Source organism: Gopherus flavomarginatus, chromosome 10, assembly GCF_025201925.1.
Source record: "Gopherus flavomarginatus isolate rGopFla2 chromosome 10, rGopFla2.mat.asm, whole genome shotgun sequence".
In the NCBI taxonomy this organism is placed as follows: Eukaryota; Metazoa; Chordata; order Testudines; family Testudinidae; genus Gopherus; species Gopherus flavomarginatus.
In genome coordinates this window covers 31,497,927-31,514,029 of record NC_066626.1, presented here as the reverse complement: position 1 = coordinate 31,514,029, position 16,103 = coordinate 31,497,927, and the positions used below count along the sequence as shown (strand labels likewise).

The following is a 16,103-nucleotide window of genomic DNA, read 5'->3' as shown; positions in this document are numbered from 1 at the left end:
TTGTCCTTACCAGTCCACTGAGAATGATATGCCATATGGACAGTTCCCTTTTTGTCATATAGGCCACCATTTTTCATCTTCATTTTACAGAATGAAAAATGCACCACGCTGAAGATTTACATGGCAAGTGGCTAGTATACTCATCTCTTTCAGATTATACATACTGTCACATTTGTTGGTTGTTCAAGGATACAGATATTCAAAAATTGGCCTGGTTAACAGTGATTGAAAGAATACTCTAAAGTCAATGTCTGTTCATGGCAGAAGCAAACAACATGTGTAGTCACATGTGGCAGCTCTACAGTTCACGGAGGATCAATGCATGTCTTGATAAACAAGCATCTGAACATAATAGGAAATGGCAAGAAGTACTAAAAATATTGATTGATGCTGTTAAAACTTTAGCTAGTTTAGGTCTCCCCTTCATGGCCACTGTGAAGTGCTGGAGAGCAACAATGGTGGTATTTAATTGAGCATCATTATGCTACTTGCAAGGCAGACTGTCACTTTTGCCCAACATATCAGTGACACTAAGGGAAATCAAATACTTGAACAAGACAATTACTGTTGAATGTAAGTCTTTTAGCATCAGAAGCCGGGGGTACATACACCTCTACCTCGATATAATGCTGTCCTCAGGAGCCAAAAAATCTTACTGCGTTATAGGTGAAACTGCATTATATTGAACTTGATTTGATCTGCCGAAGCGCACAGCCCGCCCCCTCGGAGCACTGCTTTACCGCGTTATAGCCAAATTCATGTTATATCGAGTGGCATTATATCGGGGTGGAGATGTACTTCATAGCTGCAAAAAAGATAAGTTGTTACCTGGAAATATTAGCCATGTTGATCTGATGACTGTTTTGCTTCTATTTGTTAATATTGATCATTTTGAAGGAAAAGTAGGTGTTAAAGAGCATTTTGTAAGCTTTGTGGCAGCAAGTGAGGCAGATGCTGCCTTCTTGTGTGACCAGTTATCTAATATTGTATTCTGCAAGTATGGATTAGACCCCAAATACATGTCTGGACAGGGATATGATGGGGACAGTGTTATGGCCAGAGATTGTGGAGGACTGTAAGCAAAAAAATGAGAGAATATCTGTCAGGCAGAAGAGACAAAGTGTATGCATCATACATTGATTGCTCAGTACATCAAATTAACCTACTTTTGGTGCATGCTGCTGAAGATAAGGCCAGTCCAGATCTGAAGGATTTGTTCTGAACTTTGCAGGAAATATATGAATATTTTGCAGACTCTAACCATCAATAGGGAAAGCTAATGATTAAGTCCAAAATAATCTTTACCTTCATACTTTTGCTTGAAACAGTAAAGTTTTGCAAAGGGAAGAGGAACTTGATGACGTGCTTCAGACCCCTGAAGAAGTTGGCAGGATAGATGCAGCACATAAAATTGAACAAGCTTCTGAAGAATGAAGGAGATCTTTAGATTTAAAGACAATCTGCAATACTAGATGGGCAGCTCAAATGAAAACCAATGAGGCAATGACAGTAAATTTTCAGAATACAATTGAATACCTATAAGCTGAAACTGTTGCTTAATGAAGGAGCAGTGAGAACACACATCAAGAGTAAAAAACAACTTGTCTTTCTTGGGCTGGATGTTCTACCTCAATCTGTTATGGTGGCATAGGGTCTTGGTTATCATGGCTGCAGCCTCTGGAATCCTTCAGTCAAAGAAAATTAATGTGTGCCAAGAGCACAGTGAATGAGCTCATTAAACTCTGATCTGAAGAAAAGTACAAGGAAATTGTAAAAGAATCTCAGAACAGGTGGGAATCAATGGGTTTTGAAAATGCAAACTATCCAAGCGACAGGAAGAGACATGAACGCCGCACATGATGAATTTGCACACAGTTCTGTCTTTGAAGCAAAGGATAACCATTGAAGGAGATATTTTGAGGTTTTAGACAAAACAGGGAACTAAAATCTCAATGTGAAGGATTTCAAGAGGTAGTTACGCTGTTTGGTTTCCCCCATCCCAAGTGACTTCGAAATATAACTTTAGACAAGTCAACAGAAGAAGTTCTTACATTCATGGGAAAATACTCATAATTTTCTTCAGACTTCATTCAGGAGATTGTGTCATTCAGTCTGTATTATTTTACAGAGGACACAGAGGTGTTCAGTTTGTCACTTGCAATCCAGAGCTACTTGAGTTTCATAGTGTCAAGTTCTCTCGATGATGTTTTACCAGAAGTGGAAAATGGGCACGGCTCAGTGACCTTGCTTTCCTTGCAAATGAGGAAGACAAGACAGCAAGGATGGAGCTGGACATTATTATAGAACAATTTGCCAAGAAAAAGTGTTACCGTGGTGCTAGATTCCAGTAGTTGGCAGCACGTGAGCCAACACAATTTGAGTGAGATTCCATTTTTGTTTAGGCTTGTGGTTTTTTTTTTTCATGTTTTTTTTAACTTTCTATCTTTAAAAAGCCTAAGGTGATGTGACCTTTTATGTCTCGTGTTGCATGTTGGCTGACCTTATTCTAACCCTTAAATCTGCCCCTGTAAATGCACACCTGCTATAGCACTGGCCCTGGCTAAGAGCTTCAAAGTGAGCTGAAGAGAGAAGACAGTGTCCATGGATGTTCTGGGCACATCTCTTTTTTAAAAGCGATCTGTAGCACCTTGTGATGGGTTATACAAACCCCACACTGGGCATCGTAGGGTTAAGGGATTATTTTGGGCTCAGCCAGCCCCGCCACAACTGCAGCAAATGCTCCATCTGCTGGAGAAATTAAAAGACAGGGAATTAGCTCATTTGGGTGGCAGAGCTGGAGGTGAGCAGACTTGCAGCCCCACAGCTCCAGCAGTGCAGAGCAGAGGGAAGCCTAAGGACTGACACAGCTGCCCAAAGGGGCCCTCCTTGAGGGAAGGGAAGACCCATCCCAGAGACAACCAGAAAGGAACGTATCCTGTGGACCTTGGACATTGGTAACCCTCTCTTATTTATTGTGTTAAAAAAGCAAGTATTGGATGAATGGACTATAAGGTGGATAGAAAGCTGACTAGATTGTCGAGCTCAATGGGTAATGATCAACAGCTCGATTCTAGTTGACAGCTGGTATCAAGTGGAGTGCCCCAGGGGTCTGTCCTGGAGATAGTTTTGTTCAACATCTTCTTTAATGTTCTGGATGATGGGATGGATTGTACGCTCAGCAAGTTTGTGGATGACACTAAGATGCAGGGAGAGGTAGATACGCTGAACGGTAGGAATAGGGTCCAGAGTGACCTAGACAAACTGGAGGATTGGGCCAAAAGAAATCTGATGAGATTCAACAAGGAGAAGTGCAGAGTCTTGCACTTTGGACAGAAGAATCTCATGCACTGCTACAGGCTGGGGACCGACTGGCTAAGCGGCAGTTATGCAGAAAAGGAACTGTGGATTACTGTGGATGAAAAACTGGATATGAGTCAACAGTGTGCCCTTGTTGCCAGCAGATCGAGGGAAAATGATTATTCCCCTCTGTTCAGCACTGGTGAGGCCACATCTGGAGTATTGCATCCAGTTTTGGGGGCCCCACTACAGAAAGGATGTGGGCAAATTGGAGAGAGTCCAGAAATTTGGGGGCTGGAGCACATGACTTATGAGGAGAGGCTCAGGGACCTAGGCTTACTTAGTCTGCAGAAGAAAAAGGTGAGGGGGGATTTGATAGCAGCCTTCAACTACCTGAAGGAGTGTTCCAAAGAGGATGGAGCTCGGCTGTTCTCAGTGGCGGCAGATGACAGAACAAGGAGCAGTAGTCTCAAGTTGCAGTGGGGGAGGTCTAGGATATTAGGAAAACCTGTTTCACTTGGAGGGTGGTAAAGCACTGGAATGGGTTACCTAGGAAAGTGGTGGAATCTCCATCCGTAGAGGTTTTTAAGGCCCAGCTTGACAGATCCCCAACTGGTATAATTTAGTTGGTGTTGGTCCTGCTTCGAGCAGGGGGTTGGACTAGATGACCTCCTGAGGTCTCTTCCAACCCTAATATTCTATGATTCTTGGACTACGCTGACCCAGGGGGACGACAAGAGAAAGAGGCCCAGGGAGGGCAGCCTTGGCTGCCAGACTACTGATAGCCCAAAGAACCCTGGGTCAGAGCCTGACAGAGTGAGAGGGTCAGGGCTTCCCTCCACACAATCCTCTTGGCAGTCAGAAGTTGCGGTCCTGACCAGTAGACCATGCTCCCCAAACAAACCCCAAATGAGGACTGTCGCACACCTTTTCTTCTGTACTTCTGGTGAGGATTTTCCATTTTCCCATCATACATAGTGGTAAAGCATGCAAGAGTCATGAGTAAGGCTATATTTTAATCACAAATATTTTTAGTAACAGTCATGGACAGGTCACAGGCAGTAAACAGAAATTCATGGCCCGTAACCTGTCCATGATGTTACTAAAAATACCTGCCATGACTAAAACTTGGGTGGGGGTCTGTGGGTGCTTGGGGGGACAGTCTGGGGACACCAGGGATCCTGGGGAAGGTGACTCAGGACACCCCACTGGTGGGGAGGGGTCAGGCAGCACAGCCTGGGATTCCCACTGTTGGTGGGGGTGGCCAGGACCCCTGCTTTTGCTGCAGGGGGTGGGGAGGGTTGGCGGGGCTGGCAGGGCTCCCTACCTGGCTCCACATCCCTGCAGCTCTTAGACAGCAGGGGGAGGGTCAGGGGGCTCAGTGCACTGCTCCAGCTACAAGCACCCACTGCCACAGCTCCCATTAGCTGGGAACCGCAGCCCATGGGAGCTGCAAGGGTGTGGCCTGTGGGCACGGGCAGTGGGTGGCTTGGAGATCCCTTCCCCACGGCCCCTCCACTGCCTAGGAGTTACGGGGCCATTGGAGCTGGGGAACCTGTCACTCCAAGGTAATCATGCCCCCAATCCCTGTCCCTAGCCCTGACCCCGCTCCCACACACCCAAACTGCTGCTGGTGGCCCAGGAGCTTCCTGGCTCTGGCATCCCCTGAGCCAGCACCAGCAGCTGCAGAAGTCATGGAAAGTCACGGAAGCCCTAGTCATGAGCAAAACAATAATCCTTGGAAGCCTCTGGGTGACTCTTCCTGTCTCTTTCCAGAAGATGAAAAATAGCCGTGTTATACAGCACATCAGTTTAAGCTCTCAACACTAGTTCAAATCGCAGTGCAGGTATACAATTGCAAATTACTCACAAAACAAAATTAAATCCATAAGTTGATTCCAGTCTCATCACTCACGATTTTTATTCGGCATAGAACACAGCTATACTGCTATACAGTAACTCCTCATGTAACGTAGTTATGTTACTGAAAAATGCAACTTTAAGTGAAACGATGTTAAACGAATCCAATTTCCCCATAAGAATTAACGTGAATAGGGGGGTTAGGTTCCAGGGAATTTTTTTTCCACCAGACAAAAGACTATATATATAGAGACACACACACACACACACACACACACACACACACACACACAGTATAAGTTTTAAACGATTTAATACTGGTACACTGTGATGATGATTGTGAAGCTTGGTGTAGGTGGCAGAGTCAGAGGGTGGGATTTTCCCTTACTGCTAAATGATGAACTAGCAATTGGCTGAGCCCTCAAGGGTTCACTCTACAAGGCAGCAGGAATGGAGGGAGGGGAGACAACCCAGACCGAGACATACACCATTTGTGTGAGAGAGAGATACGCATATTTCCCCTTTAAGTTCACTGCACTGTTAATTAGATCAGGTTGCTGAGACTGCAGCTGCTGCAAGCTCCCTCCATCCCGAGCCCTGGTGTGTCCCCCCTGCTCTATGGAAGATCGGGTAAGCGGGGTGCAGAAGCAGGGAGGAGGAGGACACACTGACATTAGTCCCCCTGTTCCTTACCTCCCCACCCCCCCTCACACAGCAAGCAGGAGTCTCAGGGAGCTGCTGCAAGGCAGAGGGCAGGAGCAGCACATGGCAGTGTGGGGCGGGACACAGCTGAACTGCAGGCAGCTGCTGCACAGGGAACTTAGGGGAGCAGGGATCTGATGGGGGGCTGCTGGACCACCCTGGTTCCAAGCTCCCACCAACTAGCTGTTCTTCCTGCTGCCAAACAACATTATAAGGGAGCATTGCACAACTTTAAACGAGCATGTTCCCTAATTGATCAGCAATGTAACAATGAAACAACGTTAACCGAGATGACTTTAAGTGAGGAGTTACTGTACTGAGTTGACCAGAATCAAACAAAAGGGGTGGGTATAGGGTGTACCACACATCCAAAGTTACACAGAAAATCTCTTCCTTTACATAAAATTACATATTACATTGTACTTACTGTACCAGGGGTCAGCAACCTTTCAGAAGTGGTGTGCCGAGTCTTCGTTTATTCACTCTGATTTAAGGTTTCGCGTGCCAGTAATACATGTTAACGTTTTTAGAAGGCCTCTTCCTATAAGTCTATAATATATAACTAAACTATTGTTGTATATAAAGTAAATAAGATTTTAAAAATATTTAAGAAGCATCATTTAAAATTAAATTAAAATGCAGAGCCCCCCGGACCGGTGGCCAGGACCCAGGTAGTGTGAGTGCCACTGAAAATAAGCTCTTATGCCACCTTCAGCACACATGCCATAGGTTGCCTACCCCTGTACTATACGTTTGATCACACTTTGGGATATCGGCTTGGTTACTTTGTAGGACCCAAATGGTGACTCTGATGACTGAATAATCCTTCTCGATTGTTTTGTATTTTAGACAGTATTTTGCTTGCTTAAGTCTATTCAAATCTAGTATCACATAATATATAAATTTAATAACTGGTAATATGTAACGTTAACAAACTCTACGATCTTTGGACAGTGGGAAAACTCTACACCAGCACCATTACTGGAGACATAGCCTAGTGAGGTTGTTCTTCAAAATTCTACCAAAATGATTTAAATCTTTTTTTCCTGAGTATTTATGTATTTATTTATTTTATTTTAATATTTAGGTTTTGTATGGCTTGGAACACAAAGTTTCAGCCTGGCAGCAAATATGTTTTTCCATGTTTTAATATAAGAAAACGAGGTTTTGCTGTTTTCAGTTACAAACATTGAGTGGATACACTTGCAGTGTAGATTTTATGTTTAGCGCTCTTGTAATTTAAAAACCGCTTTGCTGTTAAAATTGCCAAGTTGTGTCCTTAACATGGCTTTGACCATCAAGAAAAATTGAGGCACTTGAAAAGAAAGTGAAATGTTTCCTAAATAACCATAAAAGAACAGTTTAAGGTCTTATTATTTCAGGGGCAAATCTTGATCCACCTGTGTGTAGGCAAGACTCAAAAAGCAATGATAATGCCAAATTTCAGTTGTACGGCAGGATCAATGTATGAAGAAGCCATGCAAGGTGAACTTTGCAACTTTCTCTGTCAGGCCCACAGAGTGGAGTCATTGTGGGCAAACCAGAAAGTTAGATGGACAAAATATTCACAGCATAGATCCACCATCTTCAGTCCCCACTCCTCTTAGCCTTGCCAAGGAGTACTGGCTGTTCAAGAAGTAAATCCCTTTTTGCAGGATTGAAGGAGGATTCTGTTTTTATATGCAGCTTCATATTTCACTTGTGCAAAGATGTTTTTATCAGGCTTTGGGGCAAGAATCAAGATTTGGCTCCAAAGAGTGCCTGGTTAGACACATTTCCAAACCAAATATTTGTGAACCTTGCCCTCATTTTCCAGGACCTGTGTTCAAGGCTCAATGTCTATAATGGGGATGGGGGTCGGGGTGGGACTGAGGGAGTGATGACATCACAAACACTTAAAGCAGGGGATAGAGTCAACTCCCTGGTCTGGTTGAGTTGTTTGTAATGCCATCATTTCTTTCATGGGAAACACAGAACCTTGACCTCAGCTCAGCACATGGCAGGGAAAAATCAAACAAAACCTTTCCACTTGCTTTTCAAATAATGTTTGTGTGTTTTGTTTTTGAAATGAGAAGCCTATAGAATTATAAATGAAAACACAGCTTTTTTAAAAGAAAATTTTAAAACAGCTTCTTTTAAATCTTAAAATTCAAATAGATACAGGAAACAAAAGGAAGTAACAAGTTAAAAATGAAAAGAAATAAAATCGGGGAAGTAAGGCTTTACTGTCAGACTTCTGAGTAATGAGAATAAGTACACATTTTAGCAGCCACCAAATCTAAGACATAATTCCCTGCTGACTGTGTGTTTGGGAGCGGTCATGGGGAGGGGAGGAATCCTCTCCCCAGGTCACAGAGCAGGCAAGGACCAGTCCCAGTGATGCTACTCAAAGGCTGCAGTAGTTATTCTGGCCATTGCGCCCCTCATCCCGTTGTGTGTGGAGGACTTGAGGCTTGGTAGAACCTTCATGCTTCACCCCTCTTCAGCTGGAAAGAGCTGCTGTGCCAGAAGTCCCCAGAATGCTGGATTGTTCACGGCAAGAGGCTCCCCACTCAGCACAACCACAGCAGTTCCACTGTGTCATGAACCCTGTTTACCTGTACTAGAGGAAAGAGGATTTGAGCCTTTGTGATAGAAGATCTTAGACACTGTTTGAATTATCTAGTAAAAAGCGTCTCATTTCAAGTCAAAAGTGCTTTAGTTGCTATTGTACCAAAAATGTCATAAGGAGATATATTTCTGTGCAGGAACTGTATAGTTTTCATATTCTATAGCTGAGTATCCAAAGGAGCCAATATAATCTTTCTATTCAAAATAAAACAAATCCCGTAAACTGCCTACATAGCAGGCTTTTTTATTGTATGAGGATTTTATTATATGAATTATTTTTTTATTTTGGGGGTAAAAAGAAATGGTCAATGGAACTGTATATTAACATAACAGTGAACCAGATTCTGGCCTGTACTTTAACCACAACAACTTTCCTCCCTAATTATGTGCCTAACTATTGTTTTGCATGTGCAAGTACGGGGTTTTGTAGATATATTGTTGCATGAAGATTTTTGTGGGTGCAACCCATTGTGCCCATATTTGAAAATATATTCATGGTATTTTGATTCAGTTTTTAATATCTTATTTGAATCTTATTTGTTCCCACCAATACTGGAATACCTTTTATGACTATGGGTTTTTAAGGTTCTTTTTTCATTTACAAAAAAAATTCTTTAGCTTTCTGTTGAACAGCGATTTGCAAACAAATTTTTAAAATATAAAATGTGCATTTTTTCTTTCCCTTATGCTACCACTTTCTATTCCTTAGAATATTTTCTCTTTCTGTGATTCCTTTACAGCTGCTGCACATAAAGTCTGATAATGATCAACATATGTTTCAAAGACCCTCCACCTTTTTCTGGTGTAATAATGAGGATTCAACTCCTTGTTTAGATATCTCTTCCATTACACTTACTCCTATGAGCTCTCCTGACTCCAGACTATCATCTGGACTATTAACACCACCACCTTCAAAAAGTGGTCTTCCAAAGCCAGTCAATGAATACAGCATCCCAAGACCTCGTGTAATCCTGCTGTGCAAAAACTTTTTTTTTCTATTTTCCCATGTTCTCTGTTGTGTGTTGATTGTATTAAAATATACATTTTGTACAGTGGTTAAAGGACAGATCAGATGTATTGTAGGTTTTGTCTGGGTACGGTTAAAATATGGAGACTTTCTGAGATGTTCTATAGTGCCTGCATCATATCCTTAAGATAATACCCTATTTTCCCAACTTTTTAACATTCCTTTTTCTTTACATTCTAATGGTTTACCTGTATGTGCTATATTTATTGGACTAGTTTGCTATTTTGGTAGAGTAATTATACTAATAATAGCTATTTACATTATTCAAGACAGTGTCCCAAAAGTCTGATTTGGAGGGCTTTAATTTTTTCAGTAGAAAGAGAACTTGGGTAAGTGAGAAAGTATTGATTAGCCAGAAGAGCAATCAGCCATTATATTTTTTTACTATAGTTTAAATGAACTCTGTGCAAAATGAAGGCTGCAAATTATTTTATTCTAAAATGATCTGTAACATGCATATTGACTGCCTTCTCATAACAATTTGTCAATACTCACAACCTTTTTTCCATTTGCAAATGACATTTGGCTGTATTTGGCAAACATTATCATGGCTTTCTGCATGTGTTTACTGAATAAAAATGCTTCTCATGTTCATCCAGATTTTAATAGTGCACATTTATTTTTTGAATTAACCACTAATGATCAAATTTAATAAAATTAGTTGTATTAATGGTATCAAAATACCCAATGAATATGACAAGAATTTGGAATATTGAACAGCAAAATATGAATGAAAAGCTTTTACCAAAAAGACTCATTTAAGACTGACCTTAAATATTGTTTATGTCTCTCTCTAGCTTCTGCAGAGCTATCTATAACATTAAGTTCTCAGTTATAATCTACTGGCCACAATTCGCGCAAAGATCTTCCATGAACATCAGTGGGAAATCTGCATGTGAATCTAGGGTAATTTATGGCTCATAAATACATGCAGGGCCTGATATCATGCTCCTGATGCAGACAAACCACCTCTCCCGTCAGTGGGAGTTCTATTTGCATGAGGAGTGTGAGATCTGCCCACTTTTTGATTACTGTTGTTTGTGTTACAAAGCCTGCAAATTACACACAGAAGCAGATTAACAAGAGTCTATTGCACATAACAATATTCTCTCAAGAACCATTGGGCCATAGGGTGTCTCTGCAGTGCATGTGCTTACACCTCTTGATGTCAACAAGAGTGTGTGCATGTGTGTGTGAAAAGTCCCATATGATTTAATCATTTTTTAAAAAAGAAGTTGAACTCTAATCTAACCACAAACATGCATTAGAATTGTTTATTTTAAATAGAATGAAGTAAAAAAACAAGCCAAAATTTTTATATGTGTAACCCTTAAATTAGGCACGTCAATACATGTAAATAAAAATGGGCCAATTCTCAGAGGGGCTGGGTATGTCCAGATCCTACAATACATATATAAAATATAAATTCCAAATTCATGAGCTGGACTTATGTGATTTTGAGAAAACAGTATCACAAAAGGCTATTGAATAAAGACTATATAGATGAATATACAGGTAATAAATACTTTAGGACTCTCTCCAGCCGAAGCTTTATATATTATACAGATTATATCTATAGATATATATATATATAAAATCTTTCCAAGCAATACAGTCTGTAGAAGTCCGAGAGTCAACACATTCAAGAAACAGGTTAGTTTTTTGCAGAAAACAACACTTTAAAAAAACCCTGCCCACTGGGGAGTAGAGGAGCATTCAGTGAGAGAGGAAGAAGTACTGAAAATGAGATTTCTGCCTCCAGTGAGTTCTTATCCAGAGCCTGTCTCTGCTCTATCTCCCCTTCTTCCCCACCACCTCCTGGAGTGATGCTGAGTGAGAGAATGCTGCGGATGAGCGAAATATTTGGGTAGCCTCAAGAAGCAGAGAAGGCTGGTTCTGGCCTGTATATGGACTTTATGTTAAAAATAATAATAGTAACCTAGTTATATGAGTAGAAGGTTTTATTTGATCCCACACAGAGTGAGTGTGCTGCTGAGGAATCGCATTCTGATCTCCAGCTCTGCCCTTCTTTTCTGGAATGGAACTGTCTGTGGCTGCATCTCTGGGAAGGGACAGTTGGAGCTACAGAGAAACTACTAACGAAAGGAAAATACCTTTCCAACATTCCTATTACAGCTGTGTGGCCTAGGAGGGCTGTGGAACGCCCATGAGCCAGCATCTGTAAAGGCTGCTTATCACACAGGTTGTAGCACTGAGATAATTTGACTAAATCAGTCTGTCTTAATCCTGTGTTTACAACCTCTTTCATGTCAGCATTTTGAGCAAATTGAGAATTATTTTACCAAGTAATTAGGAAATAGGACATTTTTCATTTCACATTATAGTATTTCTAGTTTCCAGAAGCTTGTTTTCTATAATGTGAGTAAAGCTGAACTTTCATTTGTGTTTCCCATATCAGTGGTGTATATTTTGCCTTAGTTTGGTTTGTCTTTCTGAATTTTTAAGCTGTTTTTAGTGTCTGTTCTGTATTGACCTGATAGCGCTGTATTCTGTGTCCTGGGAGTGATGGTAGAACTGCTGTATGAGCTGTGATTAATGTTTTTATTTTAATGTGACTTTGGAACCACAGTAACTTATTTGCTTATCCACTTTGTTGAAGTCTGCTAAAAAGTCCTGGGCTTTCATAATGAAATATTTTCTGCTCCCCATTCAAGGATAATTTTTTTTTTAATTTTGGATTTTAATATTACATGTTGTCAGTGTGTTAGATGTCCAGGTTATTGCTTATCACAAAATACATGCAGGACAGCATGCGCTCATAGGTTGTCAAATAAATACTCATGTTATACAAGGATAAATCAGTAACAAAAAAATATTGTAATTATATCTTTTAATTTCAGGCACTAGTTCTGTACATTCAAATGTATAGCCTATTGCTGTTGCCCCGTTATCTTAAATGGGTCTTGGGAATAATACCTCTATTCAAATTCTTACTAATTTAAGGTTATTTCTTTCCAGCTCTTTCAGATCTAAATCTGATTTATTTCTGGCTATCTCAGATTTACTGAAAATGTGAAATTTGCAATGCTATTCAGGTTTTAGCATGTCCCATAAACTCTTGGTTGTGAATGCCATTTGCTTGGTGTCGGGAGCTGGGTTTTGCATGCCATTATTTTTGATACTGTAGCTCTTATCTGCATGCTGAAAAGTTCAGTATTGTGATTTTTCATGTGAAATATTACCCTAATATTTATTGTCCTTATTGTAGGCAGGCAGTGTGACACCTAAATCACCCTCCACTGACATCTTTGATATGGTTCCCTTTTCTCCCATATCCCCTCAGTCATCAACACCTACTCGCAATGGCACACAGCCTCCTCCAGTACCCAGTAGATCTGCAGAGATCAGTAAGTTTTGTAACAACTGACCTAATTTTTTCATATATTGTTTTTTTAATAAAGCATCTAAAATGGTTTACTGACATTTTCGTGACAAGCCATTTACTGTTTTTGATAGTCACATGTCTGACAATGCCATTTCATTTTTATACCATCTGACCCAAATTCTTTGCAGTTCCTGCCAAGTTAAATAATGAATACATTCACTGAATTGATTAAACTATCATATTCACAATTTGACAGTTGGGAATTAAAACTTCCTTACTTTTTATAGTATGTTTTGGGATTTTTTAAGTTAACCCAGGAAGTATTTTGACTTCCAGTTACATTTTCTTTATTGCAGCTCGCAACATTAATATTTTTGAAAACCTCCATTTGGTGGGGAGGGGGCGGCAGGAAGAATGGCGATGGTATAGAAGGGAGAGTTGGATCCACAACTGAATATTCAGTTTATTGGGTAATAGTGTTCATGTAACTTTTCATGTTATCCATAAGAAACAAAGATAAAAGCTCAGACTCTCAGTATGAAAGTAGTTTTTTCTGTTTCCAGCATTTCACTGTGATGGAGGAATATTGCATTTTATTGCCTGGCATGGTCTAGAACAGGGGTGGCCAACCTGTGGCTCCAGAGCCATATGCAGCTCTTCAGAGGTTAATATGTGGCTCCTTGCATAGGCGCCAACTCTGAGGCTGGAGCTACAGGCACCAATTTTCCACTGTGCTACAGGGTGCTCACTGCTCAACCCCTGGCTCTGCCCCAGGCCTGGCTCCCACTCCACCCCTTCCCCCAAAGCTGCTGCCCCTTTCCCTGTGTCTGCTGCACCCTTGCTCCTCCTCTTCCCCACCTTCAAGCCTCTGGCACATCACAAAACAGCTGATCGCGGCAGGCAGGAAGTGAGGGATGGAGGGTTAGGTGCTGATCAGCAGTGCTGCTGGCGGATGGGAGACACTGAGGGCTGGGAGGGAGCTGACGTGGGGCTGCTGATGTGTTACTGTGGCTCTTTGGCAATGCACATTGGTAAATTCTGGCTTCTTCTGAGGCACAAGTTGGCCACCCCAGTCTAGAAGACATATCCTGAGAGTTGCTGAGCTCTCCGAATTTGACCCCAGAATGTACTAGAGAAAGTAGAATACCCAATTCAGCCCAACTACAAGTCCACTGAAGTCATTAGTGTTTTGCCTGCTCAAATCAAGATTCAATTTGATCTGCAGACTTTACAGAATGTGTCACTGCACATCTTCCACCTAGTGTACACATGAAGATCCATTTCCTGGTCTCATCTAGGTCAGTGGCAAAAGCCCATTGATTTCAGTGGAAGTAGAATCAGGCTCAAAGATACCAGGTACCAGAAATGGTACCTAATTCTGATCACAGTTACACTGGTGTAAATTAGGAGTGACTCCAATTAAGCTATGCGTTAACTCAGTGTAGAAAAGTGGTGTAAATGAAACTAACATCAGTCCTGATTTTAATTTCTTTAACCTAACAGAAAAACACTGCAAGAGAATTTGCCATTTAACGGTGAACTGAAAGGCTGTTTATAGTTGATGAAAGTATTTGCATTTCCTTTGAACAGCAATGTTGCAATTGTGTTGCAATTGTGCAATGGAGCTTTATAATGTTTGGTGTTTTTCTTAAAGCCCCATACTTTGAGTCCTCTGGTTACAACATAATCTCAGTTTTCTTTTTTTTTTTAAGTATATTTCTAGCCCTCGTGGTTGCAAAGAAAATCTTGAAAACATAAACCTCAAAGGCTCAAAAAACAGAACGTAGATAATAAGAACAAACATTAATTTTGTTTTAAAATTTCATGATTTTAAAGTCAAGCTCAATTTTTGAGGACTGACTCATGAGTTTTGAACATGACATGATACTACTGCAACAGTTGATGTCATTAACACCTAACATGGAGGTCAGGTGTTGCTGGTGTTAATGGTTTCATTAACTGCTTAAGTAATACATGTCCATAAAGGAAATACCAAATCCATATTTTTTAACAAGTTCCTACAGATGCTCTGGCCATGTATGTGGCAGAACTAGTAGCCAAATTGTTGCAGTGTTCTAAAACCATTGGGCCACTGGTTCTGCCACATTCATGGCCACAGCATCTGGCTCGCTACCAAAAACCAACAGAGACCAATCAGCACATACCATGTACTTGGACTTTCAGAAAGTCTTTGACAAGGTCCCTCAACAAAGGCTCTTATGCAGACTAAGGGGTCATGGGATAAGAGAGAAGCTCTTCTCATGGATTAGTAGCTGGTTAGAAGATAGGAAAGAAAGGGTAGGAATAAATGGTCGTTTTTCACAGTGGAGACGGGTAAACAGCAGGGTCCCCCAAGGTTCTGAACTGAGACCACTGCTTTTCCACATATTCATAAGTGATATGGCTAAAGGGCTAACCAGTGAGGTGGCAAAGTCCAAAGCAGACTGCAAAGAGTTACAAAGGGGTCTCACAAAACTGAGTGACTGGGCAACAAAATTGCAGATGAAATTCAGTGTTGATAAATAGAAAGTAATGCACATTGGAAAACATTATCCCAACTGTACATGCAAAATGATGGGGCAGAAATTAGCTGTTATCAATCAAGAAGGAGATCTTGGAGTCATTGTGGATAGTTCTCAGAAAACATCTACTCAATGAGTAGCACCAGTCATGCTTACAAATTCCATTACTCTAATTAATACACTATTTTCTGCTAGAATATAGAGAAAATATATTTTTGTCTTGATCTGACTATTGACAAACCATTTTGAATTAATTTTGAAAAAGAAAGGAATTTTAAATTGAACTGATAAACTGGATACCCAGTTTCAATCCAGAGGGTGTCATATGTTCTGAAAAGTGAGTAAGAAGCGTGCATATACCAGAAATTTAAGGAGACACTGAATGATTGAGGTATTGTGAGTGTCTTTACAATTGCTTGTAGCCCTAATGTTGCCACCCTTGTTTACACTGAGTAGTACTTTACTCCAGTGATTTCAGTGGGACAGCTGGTACAGTTTGATAGCACCAAAGACTGTCAGAATCAGATCCTAAGCATCACATCATATTAGTGTAGTCTGGCAGTAGAAATCTTTTCAAACATAGCCTAGAACTCTCTTTGTGCTGCCTGGTATGCTTCAGTTATAAGGGATATTCTTGCAATATTCTTTATGTTCTCAAAATCTCATTGATCTCATTGCAGTTTGAGATGCACAGAAAGGACAGGTTTGGGTCTTTTTTCTGTATAAATTTGTGTTATAG

At 40.9% G+C, this 16,103-nt stretch overlaps 1 protein-coding gene across 7 annotated transcripts in view; it reads left to right on the top strand.

The window, feature by feature from the left end:
• Positions 1-16,103, top strand: part of GULP1 (GULP PTB domain containing engulfment adaptor 1) — a 294,443-nt gene that overhangs the window by 254,799 nt on the left and 23,541 nt on the right. For 6 of the 7 annotated variants that reach the window (XM_050916432.1, XM_050916428.1, XM_050916427.1 and 3 more), the window contains 2 exons: positions 9,210-9,434; positions 12,726-12,864. In XM_050916432.1, coding sequence (XP_050772389.1) covers positions 9,210-9,434; positions 12,726-12,864 — 364 coding nt within the window. The remainder of the gene's footprint in view (positions 1-9,209; positions 9,435-12,725; positions 12,865-16,103) is intronic. The other variant, XM_050916434.1, reaches the window with a different exon arrangement.